Raw genomic sequence first — 14,681 nt, 5'->3', positions numbered from 1 at the left:
AACATCTGCACAAATATAAGCATACCAAAATTATATATTCTCAAGGTTTTTTTTTTTTTTTTTTTCATTTTCTTAAGTCTTGATTCGCCAATATAAACATTTTGATGTGACAATATCAGAAGTAGAATTACCACATTTCAGGGAGTGGATGTACACTGCCACATCCCATATATATAATTCAGAAGCAACAAAAGAAGGATCACTTTCAGAATCGAGGGGACTTTTGAAGCACCAAAAGTAACAACACAAGTAAATACAACAATGTATTTATTAAATCCTGTTAAATTAGTGGTGGGATAATACATAACCACCGCAGACAGATTATAAATGAAATTATATTGCAAAGTCATTGAAAGCCGTACAAATACAAATTCTGAAGTGACAGAATCAATATAAGAGACTGTTTCTTGTGTCCTCTTCCAGCATCAGTAGATAGAACAAGAAGAAAGAAACCTCTGACCTCAAATGCTTCCAACCTTCCTCATTTTTCTATTATAGTCCTGGGCAACAAAGCAGATAGGAGGGTAGGAGGTAGGAGGGTACTGGCAGCAACAGCTCACAATCTAAAGGAAAATGGAGGAAGTGAAGCATGAAGAACAAGTGTGTACAGTGCACAAAGACCCTGTATGATATTGTATGATACCAAAGTAGTGTAGGGGCTGCTCAAAGTGCATATATGGGATTGTGTATTCATTTACTCTAGGAGAGGACTAACTCCTTTTTTTTAAGGTAGTATTTCTGGGTAACACTAACATTAAACACTTTTGAGTTCCTGTCTCAATGTAACCAATCTTAAGAAGTTGAATAATAATAGTAATGGTGCTAATAATAATAATTGTAATGATAATAGTAATTCTTTGAATGCAATAAATAAATATTAGTCATAATAATTCCTCCAGAATAATAATAATCATTTTTATACATTGAAAAATGAAAGATCACATGATTCGTTAGATGTAGCACAACTGTACACTTAAATGTATTAAAAATTATTTTTATGCTTGTTTTGAAATGAATGTGGAAGGGTTACCGTATATACTCGAGTATAAGCCGAGATTTTCAGCCTCTTTTTTGAGGCTGAAAGTGCCCCCCTCGGCTTATACTCGAGTCATCGCTGTCTGCCCGCTCGATCAGCGTGTCGAGCAGACAGACAGCGGCCATTCTATTCAAAAGCCGCGCCTCCGGCTCCGCCTTCGCCTGTGATAGGCGGAACACTGAATTTCCCAGCAGCCTGTGTTCCGCCTATCACGGACGTCGTATCATCCTCGTACTACGGACGAGGATGATACGACGTCTGTGATAGGCGGAACACAGGCTGCTGGGAAATTCAGTGTTCCGCCTATCACAGGCGAAGGCGGCGGCGCAGCTTTTGAACTTACAATGGCCGCCGACGAAGAGGGCACGGGACGGCACGGCACGGGACGGGACGGGACGGGGGCAAGGCAAGGCACGACACGGGACGGATGCAAGGAGGCAAGGCACGGCACGGGACGGAGGCAAGGAGGCAAGGCACGGGACGGAGGCTCGGGACAAAGGTAGGCTGGACACACACACACACACACACACACACACACACACACACACACACACACACGGATGGAGACACACACAGGGATGGATGGATGGATGGATGGAGACACACACACACAGGGATGGATGGATGGATGGATGGATGGAGACACACACACACAGGGATGGATGGATGGATGGATGGAGACACACACACACAGGGATGGATGGATGGATGGACACACACACACACAGGGATGGATGGACGGACACACAGGGATGGACGGACACACAGGGATGGACGGACACACAGGGATGGACGGACACACAGGGATGGACGGACACACACACAGGGATGGACAGGCATGTCTCACCCTCGGCTTATACACGAGTCAATAAGTTTGCCAGTTTTTTTGGGGGTAAATTGGGGGCCTCGGCTTATATTCGGGTCGGCCTATACTCGAGTATATACGGTAAATTCTTTTAGGTTTTTATTGTCTGCGTCTCAGCTGGAAATATTCATCTTCTGTATTTGTCCTAGTGGCCAATGTCTTTGGTACAAAAAGTGATGGGAAATCAACATTTTTGAGTTTACACAGAAAAGGGTGAGGGTAAATCATGTAACGGGAAACGTCTTCTAGTGTCAGTTGTCTAGGAAGGGATTTCTCTTTCTGCTGTGTCTCTGGGACAGAGCATGAAGGAAAATCTCAACAGGACAGAGATGACAAAAAAAAAATCTGTCAGGGTTCTTGACTATTACCTACTCTAACCAAAAGAAGCAAAACATGTTGGCTGAACATGCACTTTAATGCCACGTACATATGACAGGACTTTTTGATGGACTAGGTCTGACGGTCTTCCTGACGGACTTTTGGTGGAGGTCCGACGGACTTTCTGAACGAACGAAGTCCGTTCGAAAGTCCATTCCTTTTGAACGTGATGACATAAATGGGACTAAACAAGGAAGTTCAATAGCCAGTAGCCAATAGCTGCCCTTACGACGTATTTGGTCCCTCGAACTAGCACACAGACGAACAGATTTCCCCAATTTTTAGTCCGTCAGACTTGAGGCCGTCGGATAGATGTGAAATATGTTTTATTTCTAGGTCCGTCTGACTTTTGGGGAAGAAAAAAAAAAAAAAAGTCCTCTGGAGCCCACACACAATTGAATTTTCCGACGGATTCCGGTCTGCCGGACCAAGTCTGCCAGAAATTCCGATCGTGTGTAGGCAGCATAATAGTGCTTTCTATTGACATTGTCAGGTATAAGAAATGTATATATTGCATTATTTATCAAGTAATATGGCTTGGTTTCTAGTACATCTTAGATGTTAAATTGAGTACTTTTTTTGGTCTCTTTGAAAGTTTTATTTTAAAGTGGACCTCCACTCCGGTGCCACAATTGGCACCTTTCAGGGGGGAGGGGGTGCAGATACCTGGATAATCCAGGTATCTTCCCCCACTTCCGGGACAAGCTAGCCGCAGATGACCCCCCCCCCCCCCCCCGTTTTGTTCTGGGAAACACAGCGGGGACCAGTGGAGACGCGCATGCGCAGTAGGGAACCGTGCAGTGAAGCCGCAATGCTTCACTTCCCGATTCCCTGACAGAGGATGGCGGTGGGGGCAGCGGAGAGACGAGCGATTGCTCATCATCTGCCGCCGACATCGCTGGACCCTGGGACAAGTAAGTGTCAATTTATTAAAAGTCAGCAGCTGCAATATTTGTAGCTGCTGGCTTTTAATATTTTTTTTAAAAGTGCAGCTCCTCTTTAAAGTTATTGAATTGCACAGAACACATTATAGTTGTGTTTAGAAAATGTATGAGTGCGGTGATTTGTAAGATGTGCTTTGCCCCTCCATCCATAGAACACAATCAATAAGCTTGTCAATTGCATAGTCCTTTCCAAGGTCATGTATTTTTCCCTTGTCATAATACAGGGACACCAGATTAGGAAGCATTTTTTTTGTATTTATATAGGTTTGTATTTTTTTATGAGAGTGATGGGTTTTTGCATCACAGCATAACCAATGGCTAGATCACTGAAGAAACTAGGGTCACAAAAGGTGCTGTGAAGATAAGGCCTGGTTTATTGTGGACCATTTTAAGTAAGGGACAGCTTTGGCAATACTGCAATGTACCATTAATAATTCTCTTTATTGGGTTACAAAAAGAACTTATTTCATTGATGTGACTATGTTGCCATATACATTTAGCCTAGGTTCACACAAGCTAGGTTCATACTTCTGCAAATTGGATGCAGGTTTCCCCCGCAACCAATTCGCATGACAGGAGATTGTGACCCGCTCTCTATGGAGCCGGTTCACATATCTCCGTTGCGGCTGTGGATCGGCTTGCACAGGAGTCCTGTGCATCTTTGGCTCCGTTTCAGCCTAGGCTCACACTGGTGACCAACTGTTTGGCTGAACTCGCATTGCTCAGACATCGCATGTAATCGACACTTGCGTTGTGGGTTCGAATTACATGCGATGTCTGAGATCGCACTAATATGAACCCGGGCTCAGGGCCGAATTCAGGCAAGAATCTGTCCCAGAAAAGAAGAACAGGGATGCACCGGACCCCTGCTCCGAGCCACATCCATCGGAGGTGTGAACCCAGCCTCAAAGGGGAAAGAATATGCTGAGTATAATGCACATGGGCTGTTTATAAAACAATATGAAATTAGCACTTATCTTCTCCATGTTGATATTAAACATTGTTTTCGTCAAAAGGTCATTTTTACTAGCATAAGGAGACTCCAGCTTGGAGAATAGGCAGAAAGAGGGGCAGAAGAAGAGGCCATGGCGTACAAAGGGAAAAAATGCTCATTCCACCACATGTCTCGAGTTTGTCTGTAGAATAATAAAGAATAGTCAAAATGTTTTATATAGAAACAGTTTGCTCAATACATGCATTGACGTGCTATACAGTATATAATAAGAAGCAGCAGTAAATCAAGGCACCCAATGCCCAGCTCAACTCATCTTGATCCACTTTTGGAGTTGGGAACTGTCAAAAAATTGTGTGAATGTTAACTTCAGTTATCCAATAATGTGAAAAGCAAATTTGTGTTGGCTTTGAACAACCTTTGATGCTTTTCACACGATTAGATAATTGAAGTTAAATTATATGTGAACCCTTACCTTGTAAAACAAACCCTTCAGTTTATTATACAAATGAAAGGCAAAACATTTGTGTGTATATGTATAAAAAAAATTACAAATACCCTTTTCTTTTTTTTAAGTGATCACATGCCCTCTGTTCTTAGCTGCATAATGAGCTAGGGGAGGAAAATCGAAAATCAGCAGCACATAGATCTTCTGGTCTTCCCAGTGAATGATTGCACACGGGAAATAGGGGGGGGGGAGTCAGAACAAGTCTAATCACTGGAGTAAAGCAGGCTGAGTTCCCAGCTTATCCATTAAACTGACTACGCTGCCCTTTGATGCCTAATGTGGTCAGTTTTTATTAGGAAAGCAGAGTAACTGGTAGGAACATGGAATATGAAGTGTTGGGTTAAAGTGTTAATAAACCCAAATCTGTTTAAATATGCAGCATAGCATGCTTGTTATACTCACTGCGGAACTTAAGGGGTTAATCATCTGCATTGTGTAAAAAGGCTGTTTTATCCTGTATGCACAGATCCTTCCCTTCTTACATTGTCTACCTTGGGAAGGCCAGCTAACACACAGGAAGTAGCCAACCTGCACATGCTCAGTTGTGTCTTATGCTAGAGAGAACATTTACTTGTTCTCAGAGATAGCCAGGTCACATGATATTGACATCACACATGTTGGCATGTATAAGGGCTGTAGTGGAAATCTCCTCCCACCTGACCTCTAAGCACTGGAGAAACTGTTCAGTTTATCACAGATCATCCAAAAAGGTATATAGGGTCAATATTTTCATCTAAAAAGATTTATAAGCTGTGTGGGGCAGATGAACTATTTTCATATTACTTGATTTAGTACCAGTTTAAAATATTCTTTAATATACATCCTGATACTCCACTCACCATCTTTTGCTTTAGCAAGGAAAGAACATGTTACCTGCGAGCCTTGAAGCAACCTGTCCAAACTTCCATTTAATGGAAGGCCACCTAGTGGCACCCAATCCCTCCCTTTCTGATTTCTGTGTTGGTAGTTAAAATGTATATTCCAGATGAACACCAATATTGTGTGTAGATATAACCCATCATTGTGCAGGACTACAAGTGATTTGTCACTGGCAAAAAAACACATGCATATGAAGAATCCAGCAGTACCTGGGTAACTGTGCAAAATATGTCATCATTATTTACATATACAGTAGCCATTTTCTGCTATAGGCAACATGTCTACAATTTGTATCTGTTGCTTTAGCAGGATTCTTATGAATCATCTTTAGGAAAGTATTTATTGCCTATGCAGGGCAAACCAACAATTATCTAAGGCTAAAAACAAAAATGGAATATAATGTGGCTTACCAGTCCTCAGATGTGGTGTCTTCATTAGTGATTCTGAGCATGAGTGGAATTTTGTGCATCGGAATTGTGTACACACGATTGGAATTTCCCAACAACAGATTTTGTTGTCGGAAAATTTGAGATCCAGCTCTCAAATTTTTGTTGTCAGAAATTCCAACAGAAAATGTCCGATGGAGCCTACACATGGTTGGAATTTCCAACAACAAGCTCCCATCGAACTTTTGTTGTCGGAAATTCCGATCATGTGTACGCGGCATTAGACACCACACCACAAATGCTCCTACTCACCAGCAACCCCTTTTCAAAATATTAGAATTTCTAGATTATCAGTCCAGACATGATCTGTGAAATGATTGCATTTTTATAGGTTTTCATAATGTCATGCAATTTTCTAACAGCGTTCATCATCTCACCTTTTTGGACATTGATCTTGGCTGTTTGGTTGACAGTGAGGTCATTAGGAATGTTTAGAGTACAGTAATATAGGCCAACGTCAGAGGCATTGAATCGCTCAATGTGCAGTTGAACAAGACCACGTGTTGTATAAATAGTGGCTCGGTTGTGATACTTGTCAGTGAAGAAGTTAAGGTTTATTGTAGAAAGAATGATCTCGGGCTCTTTATTACGTTTCAGTTTGAATTCATACTTTAAAGGATTGTTTGTAACGTTCTGATATCGGCAGTCAATCCTTAGTTTTGGACCACGTCCAGTTAGACATGCTGTGAGTCGTGTGATTTTCTGCTCATTGGATGCCTGCAGTACTAAAGAAAAATGTATATCTGTGAATAAACAAATAAAACCTCCTCCAGTTAGCATAAAGTACATAATGAGATTTACATCATGTAACTATCCATACCCTCCCAATCAGAAAGAAGGACATGTATAGCACAAAGTGTGTCGTGAAAGAACACACCTCTGCCTCACCAACCTGCCCCGCCACCCCTTTTGCAGATCGCAAAGAATTATTATGCAAAAAAAACCTGATTAAACCAGGAGACCCCTCAGTTTTAATAACGTTTTAGATTGTTTATTGATGTTCAAATATTTATTGTAAGAAAATAATTTAAGCAATACTACTTGAATGAATAATACTGTAAAATATAATAGTAATATGTATTTGGTAAACTTAGTTATTACTACAATTTTCTAAATATTCTTGTCAGCACTTGCAACTCCTGTTGTATTTAGCAGCTGCCAATATGTTTGTTACTGTGTTTCCCTGAAAATAAGACCTACCCAGAAAAAAAGACCTAGCGTTATTTTCCAGGGCTGCAATATAAGCCCTACCCCGAAAATAAGCCCTAGTTTAACCTCTAGAGATCTGCGCTACAGCCGAATGATGGCTACAGCGCGGACCTGCTTTGCCGGGACGACGTCTATTGACGTCGTCCCATGCACGAGTGGCCTGCGCGCCCTGTGATCGGCGAGTCTATGAGACTCGCCTGATCACAGATCCGAGCAAGGGGTCGATCCGACTTCTTACCACGTGATCAGCTGTCAGCCAATGACAGCTGATCATGTGACAAAACAGAGCTGGTAATCGGCTATTTTTTCTCCTTGCGCTGACAGCGCGAGGAGAAAAAAAAAAGCCGATCACCGGTGGCCGTGATCGGGACATCAGTCCCGATCACGGCCAGCGTATCAGTGCCCACCTGCCCCCTGACAGTGCCACCTATAGAATAAAAAAGTGCCCCCCATCAGTGCCCACAGTGCCACCCATTAGTACCCACAGTGCCCCCTATCAGTGCCCACAGTGCCATCTATCAGTGCCCACAGTGCCACCTATCAGTGCCCACAATCTGCCGCAAAAACAATGCTGCACCTCAGTGCCACATATCCGTGCCCATGAGTGTCATCTACCAGTGCCCATCAGTGCCGCCCATCCGTGCCCAGCAGTGCCACCTATCAGTGCCCATCAGTCCCATCTATCAGTGGTACCCATCAGTGCCCATCCATGCCACCCATCCGTGCCATCTTATCTGTGCCCATCTTTGCCCATCAGTACTGCCTTATTTGTGCCCATTGGTGCCACCTTATCTGTGCCTATTAGCGCCAACTTAACTGTGCCTATCAGTGCCCAACAGTGCAGCCTATCAGTGCCCACCAGCACCGCCTCATCAGCGCATTTCAATGAAGGAGAAAAATTACCTGTTTGCAAAATTTTATAACAAACTATTAAACATGATTTTTTTTTTTGATTTTTTTTTTGCATCTTTTTTTGTTTGTTTAGCAAAAAATAAAACTCCCAGCTGGAATTAAATATCACCAAAAGAAAGCTCTATTTGTGGGAAAAAAATTATAAAAATTTCATTTGGGTACGGTGTTGTAGGACTGCGCAATTGTCATTCAAAGTGCATCAGTGCTGAAAGCTGAAAATTGGTCTGGGCAGGAGGGGGGTTTAAGTGCCCAGTAAGCAAGTGGTTAAAATGCATGTACAATCCTATAATCCTCTCTATTACAGTAGTATATAATGTACAATGTGTGTGTTTATGTAATATAATTGCGGGGGAAAAAGAGCTCTGGCAGGTCACAGAAGTGCAGAGAGGTGCTATAACGAAGGTATTTGGCACAATTATACAAAAAATACATACAAAAAATGTAGCTGCTGACTTTTAACACTCACCTGTCCTATGGTCCAGCAATGTGGGCAAACGAAGCCCCGCTCCTCTCCTTGGCGCCAGCATTGTGACTGTGGGTGCCCGGCTGTGGCTTCACAGCTGGGCATGCACTGCGCATAGGCGAGCTGTGCTGCACGCTGTGATTGGCCAGGCAATCTCCTGGGACCTGCGACGTGTCCCAGAAGATTGCATGGAGGGAGGGGGAGAGGTGAACTTCCTTCTGGCTCCGCGGACCCTGTTGTTTTTGGCCCCTGAGGATAGCATATACAGTAAATATTCAGATGGGTGGAGTTAAGACAGGGGAATGTGGCCTGTGGAGTGAGTTGAGAGGGGTTCCCATTAAAATACTAACAAAAAGAGCCTGTCATGCTCTGTGAGTACCCTTTCTGGGAAAAAAAAATCTCCTCTAACTGGAAGCTAGAGTCACCTGGGGAAGACAGCACAGCCATAAACACAAGTACAGCAGGAAACATTCATGTCATCGACAGGCTGTACGCTGTACCTGGGCTGCCTGTGCTGAGAAAATACAGCTGAAATTGTATTGAACAGGCTCAACTGGCTGTGTACAAGTGCCCCAATACTGGAATGACTGTAATATTTAATGTCATTTTGGAGTAAAGATTGTTTCTTTTAAAAGAAAAACAATTGGACGTTCTTCTGATTTGGGCTGGGAAATGAAGAAAAAGAAAAAATGACGCTTAGCATATAGTGAGGGCTGACATGCCTGATGCCCACTTTGTCCAAGCAAAAGGTAAAGTGAGTGCCAAATTCTACACTCCTTGGCTCTGCCTGGGTTATTTGGAGCCAAGGGGTACCTGTATTGTCTGTAGAGGGAGCCAGCCTATGGAATGTAAAGGCTTAAACTCTGAGAAGGAGCTCCCCTCTAGTGACTACGTCTGTGTGGAAAGCTTGTTTCTTGAGTCACAAGAATAGGCCTTTCACCACTTGCGATTGAGCAAAACCCTCTAATCACAGAAGGGTTGTTTTCTAGCCCTAACACTAGGGGAAACAGACCTTCCACTTGGTTTCACAGCAAACCAATAATGTGAATAAAAGAAAGCAAGTCTTAACTAATAAAGCAGGACTTTACCCTCCCCAACCATATTTTAAACCCCTGCATACCTTGTTGCAGGTTCTGCAAAATTCAGATACTCACCCACCCAGCAGATCCAGGGGTGTCCTGCAGAATCCTCTTCTTTTCTGCAACTGATAGGGTCCATGTTCTTTGTGACATTATTAGGAGGCTACCATTCCTTAAAAATAGTTATTGTTGATTGGGAGAGTTTAGCTCTGCTATAGTTTAGGTTTGTTCCTGCAGTCTCTTCTTATATATTTTATCCTTTGACTTTTCACCATGTTTGTGGCCTGCCTCTGCACTTTATCTTATCAAAATGTTTTCATAAGTGAGGTCTCCAGAACTGGATATGGATATGGATAAATGAGTTTTAACTAAAGCTCTATATACTGTAGTGGAGTTGGGTATACCGTATATAATGTGAAAAATATACACAGCACATTAGGCTCCTTTTCACATGTGCATCTTTATCCATTTTTTGCCTGTTAAAAAAGATTTGAGTTGCAATTCATGCCCCTTTTCAAACTTGTGAATGGGGCCATATGCAATTACATTTGGGAACCCCAGTGCGATTAGCGGCAGGTGGCAGCCCCATTGAAAGCAATAGGAGGGTGAAAGATCCGGCAGCTAATCATGGCTGCTAGAATGTAATTGTTCGTGGAGCAATTACCTGTGAGTGATTGGCCCTAGATGCAAACTGCAGACTCCATGAGCAATTACAATTGCAAGCAAATTGGTGAGGAGGACACTAGTCAGACAGGGTTCACCCACTGCCTAGCAATGAGGAACTGGCCAAGAAGAATGAAGGGACATTGCTGCCTGAGCAAAATTTAACTACAGGGAGAATGAGAGAATGACAGGCAGAGTAGGAGCATCTCTCATCATCCTAACATACCATGCACCATATGCCAACAGCTTTATTAGCCTGGAATGTACTGTAAGATAGAGAAACAAGGCAGTTTTTATGATTAGTTAAAAATAATTTTGTTCTTTTTCAGGAATGACAATAGCAAAAAATATTTTACATTCTTTGCACAGCATGTAATCAGATTAATTATGCTGCAACGCAAGAGAAAGAGAGAGATGAAACGATTTTTATCTATAAATAAAAAATAGAGTGAGCCAGAGGTATATTGTACAGTTGATGCACAGTATGTAAGCAGCATGATCAGGCCACAATGTAAGAGGGAGAGATGAGGCTGGTTTCATAAAATGAAAATGATAGTGTATTACTGCAGAGACAATAGCTAGAAATATTATACAACTGATGTAGAGTATGCAAGCATCTTTATTGGGCTGCAATTTAAGAAGGAGAGATGATGCAGATTTTATCAAGAAATAAAAATGAGAATATTTTATTTCACAATAGCCAGAAATATTGTACAGTTAATACACAATATGTAGGTGGCTTTATTGGGCTGTGATGTAAGAGTGAGAGATGATAAAGATTTTATCATGAAATAAAATTATTATTTTAGAGGTGTAGCACTGACCCCCGAAGGAGTGGCTTATTTTGTTGGGCTTACCGTTACCTTCTTGACCTTGTGTACGTCTAGGGGTTTCCCGAGGTAGATGGCCCAAAGAATTGTAGAAACTGACTCTGAATCCGCTTTTGGGATTTTTATTTGCAAGACATTAAGTAGTGTGGGCAGCACAGTGGTGTAGTGGTTAGCACTCTCGTCTAGCAGCAGAAAGGGTCGCTGGTTCACAATCCCAACCACGACACTACCTGACTGGAGTTTGCATGTTCTCCCTGTGCCTGCGTGGGTTTCCTCCGGGTACCCTGGCTTCTTCCCACACTCCAAAGACATGCAGGTAGGTTAATTGGCTTCTGACCAAAATTGGCCCTAGTATATGAATGGGGGACCTTGGATTGTGGGCTCCTTGAGGGTAGGGACCGATGTGAGTGTGCAATGTACAGGGATACGGACAATTGTAGACACTTACTCAGGTTGAACTGGATGGACTGGTGTCTTTATTCAACCTTACTATGCAAGTATGTAAAGTTGGGCCCTTAGTTTGAGACAGTTAAAGCGGTGTTCCGCCCAAAAAAAAAAATTAAAATTAAAAGCTAGCAGCTACACATACTGCAGCTGCTGGCTTTTAACAATAGGACACTTGCCTGTCCTGGAGTCCAGCAATGTCAGCACCGCAGCTGATGTTTCCATCAGCTGTTGGGTGCTGCCACCACCATTGTGGGTAAGGGTACCCGGCAGTGTAGCCTTACGGCTTCACGCCAGAAACCCTACTGCGCATCTGCGAGGCCCGCTCCTCTCCTCTACTGGCCCAGCGACAGGGAGAGGAGGAGGCGATGTCACGGGCTGCGGCCCAGACTCCTGGAAGTGGGAACAGGATACCTGTCTTTGAGGTGCCGATTGTGGCACCGGACGGGGAGAGGAGACAAATGAGCAGAAGTTCCACTTTTGGGTGGAACTCCGCTTTTAATTTAGCTACAGAGTTGTGTAGAATTCAGTGTAAAGTACCTGTAATAATATTTCAGCTTTCAGCGCTCTCGCACTTTCAATAAGAATTGCACGGTCATGTTACAATATGTATCCAAATTTAATTTTTATCATTTTGTTCGCACAAATAGAGCTTTCTTTTGGTGATATTTATTTATGACTCAGTTTTTTACTTTTTATGATATAAGCGAAAAAAGAGCAGAAATTTGGAAAAAAATATATTTTCTTTATTCGATTTTAAAATTTTACATGTGTGGTGACACTAGACTGGTGATGAGTGAGTAAAAAGCTGTAAAACCTCATACTCACTGATCACCAGCCGGCTGCAGAGATCCGCTCTCCTCTCCTCACCGACAACTTCCGTGTGAGGAGGGGAGAGCTGGTTGCCTAGCAACCGGCTCTCTCTTTACATCACACGACGGCCATGATTGGACACGGCCGTCGTGATCAAGAGGGCCAATCACAGAGCCCTCCTGCCAATTTAAGATGCGCCATGTCTGGGTGACACGAGTGTATCGGGATCGCGCCGCTGCGTGGGAATCCCGCACAATCCGGCTCCTTCTGAGGAACGTTCCTGAACGTCCACTCAGAAAGAAAGAGTGCCCAACTGGCTGTACATATGCAGTGGCTGGGTGTGAAGTGGTTAACAAAGAAAGCCGAGTGTTAGACAAGGTCACTTAGTGATGATTGATTTGCCTGTTTGGAAATCTATAATGGGCTATATGGGCATTGTTCTTAATTATTGGACTGACAGTTTTGGTAACACCTGCCTTGACGTTAACCAGTAGCATGTTGGAGAAGAAGCAACCATCTTTGGCACTTATCAGATGAACTGTCTGTTTAATAACAAAGTGTTAATGATGCTTCTTGCATTGTAGAGGCCCAGTCTTTAGAGGGTACACACTATTATTTTTTTTGTTCAAATCCGCGGGTTGAAGGAAAAAATGCCCCCCTCACCAGAACACTCTGATCAGCTTGGTAGGCTGCTGGTTTTCCCCATGTTGATGAGGACAAGGGCCTCACCCCCACAACCCTGGCCGGTGGTTGTGGGGGTCTGCGGGCGGGGGGCTTATCGGAATCTGGAAGCCCCCTTTAACAAGGGGACCCCCAGATCCCAGCCTCCACCCCTGTGTGAAATGGTAAGGGGGTACTTGGTACCCCTACCATTTCACCAAAAATGTGACAAAAGTGTTAAAAATGACAAAAGACCGTTTTTGACAATTCCTTTATTAAAGTCTTCTTTCATCTTCTTTCTTCTGGTCTTCTTCATCCTTCGGTTTCTTCCTCCATCTTCTTCTTCCTCCGATCCTCTTCTTCTTGCTCCGGTGTTCTTGTCCGGCATCTTCCTCCACGGCATCTCTTCTTTGTTCCCGGGCCACTCCGCGCAATGGGAGGCTCCCGCTGTATGACGCTTTTCTTCTGAAAGGTCTTATATAACTGGGTGGCCCTGCCCCCTCTGACGCACGGTTCCATGCAAGAAGAAGAGGATCGGAGGAAGAAGAAGATGGAGGAAGAAACCGAAGGATGAAGAACGGAAGAAGGAAGAAGACCAGAAGAAAGAAGATGAAAGAAGACTTTAATAAAGGAATTGTCAAAAACTGTCTCTTGTAATTTTTAACACTTTTGTCACTTTTTTGGTGAAATGGTATGGGTACTTTTGTACCCTCTTACCATTTCACACAGGGGGGAGGCAAGGATCTGGGGGTCCCCTTGTTAAAGGGGACTTCCAGATTCTGAAAAAACCACCCGCCTGCAGACCCCCACAACCACCGGCCAGGGTTGTGGGGATGAGGCTCTTGTCCACATCAACATGGGGACAAGGTGCTTTGGGGGGACCCCAAAGCATCCTCCCAATGTTGAGGGCATGTGGCCTGGTACGGTTCGGGGGGCGCTCTCTCGCCCCCCCTTTTCCTGCGGCCTACCAGGTTGTGTGGTCGGATAAGGTCTGGTATGGATTTTGAGGGGGACCACCACACCATTTTTTTAGCGTGGGGTTCCCCTTAAAATCCATGCGTTTTTTTTTTTAAGTAGCCTGGCCTGGGGGCGACTTAAAGTCATGTTGTAAGTCGCTCTGTGATTCACACTCAATTCGTATCCAAGTTGCCTCCCAAAGTCGCGCTGGAAGTCGTGTTGCCCCTGTGTGAATGGATGGTTAATGATACGGCGTGCGCTATTATCAATTGCACCGGCATATTATGTGTTGCTCTTATGCATGCGCCGGTTCATACGCTCACTTGATAATTTATCTGGCGCACAAATGGAGGTATGAACCGGCGCAGCGCATTCATCTTAGTAAATCAGCCCCACTGTTAGAACTCTACGCAGACACCTCAGGGAGGCGGCCACCTCCAGCAAAGAACTTGTCACTCAGCTCACTTTTTCTCTACAAGCCTGTTATAGGCTGGTGTGCTACTGCAAGCCAATCAGCTATCAGATTTCACAGAGGTCTGTGCTCTAGCTTTGCAGTGTGTGAAATCGGATCCCTGCCTTCTGCTGCTACAAAAAATCCTTTGATCTGTGTATCGTGAATGACTGTGTAGAAGAGATACAACCA

At 43.7% G+C, this 14,681-nt stretch overlaps 1 protein-coding gene across 2 annotated transcripts in view; it reads right to left on the bottom strand.

The window, feature by feature from the left end:
• Nucleotides 1-1,832: 1,832 nt before the first annotated feature.
• The window catches only part of THY1 (Thy-1 cell surface antigen), a 35,368-nt gene continuing 22,519 nt past the window's right edge, over nucleotides 1,833-14,681 (bottom strand). The window contains exons 4-5 of one of the 2 annotated variants that reach the window (XM_077457387.1): nucleotides 6,386-6,733; nucleotides 1,833-4,359 (exon numbers count right to left, since the gene is read on the bottom strand). In XM_077457387.1, the coding sequence (XP_077313513.1) occupies nucleotides 4,250-4,359; nucleotides 6,386-6,733 (458 nt within the window). In that variant the 3' untranslated portion in view covers nucleotides 1,833-4,249. The remainder of the gene's footprint in view (nucleotides 4,360-6,385; nucleotides 6,734-14,681) is intronic. The other variant, XM_077457386.1, reaches the window with a different exon arrangement.

The sequence above is a fragment of the Lithobates pipiens genome, unplaced genomic scaffold (assembly GCF_037356315.1).
Source record: "Lithobates pipiens isolate NorthernLeopardFrog02 unplaced genomic scaffold, aLitPip1_a1.2 Scaffold_27, whole genome shotgun sequence".
In the NCBI taxonomy this organism is placed as follows: domain Eukaryota; kingdom Metazoa; phylum Chordata; class Amphibia; order Anura; family Ranidae; genus Lithobates; species Lithobates pipiens.
Note: the sequence above shows the minus strand (reverse complement) of the source record. Positions and strands in the feature narration are given on the sequence as shown.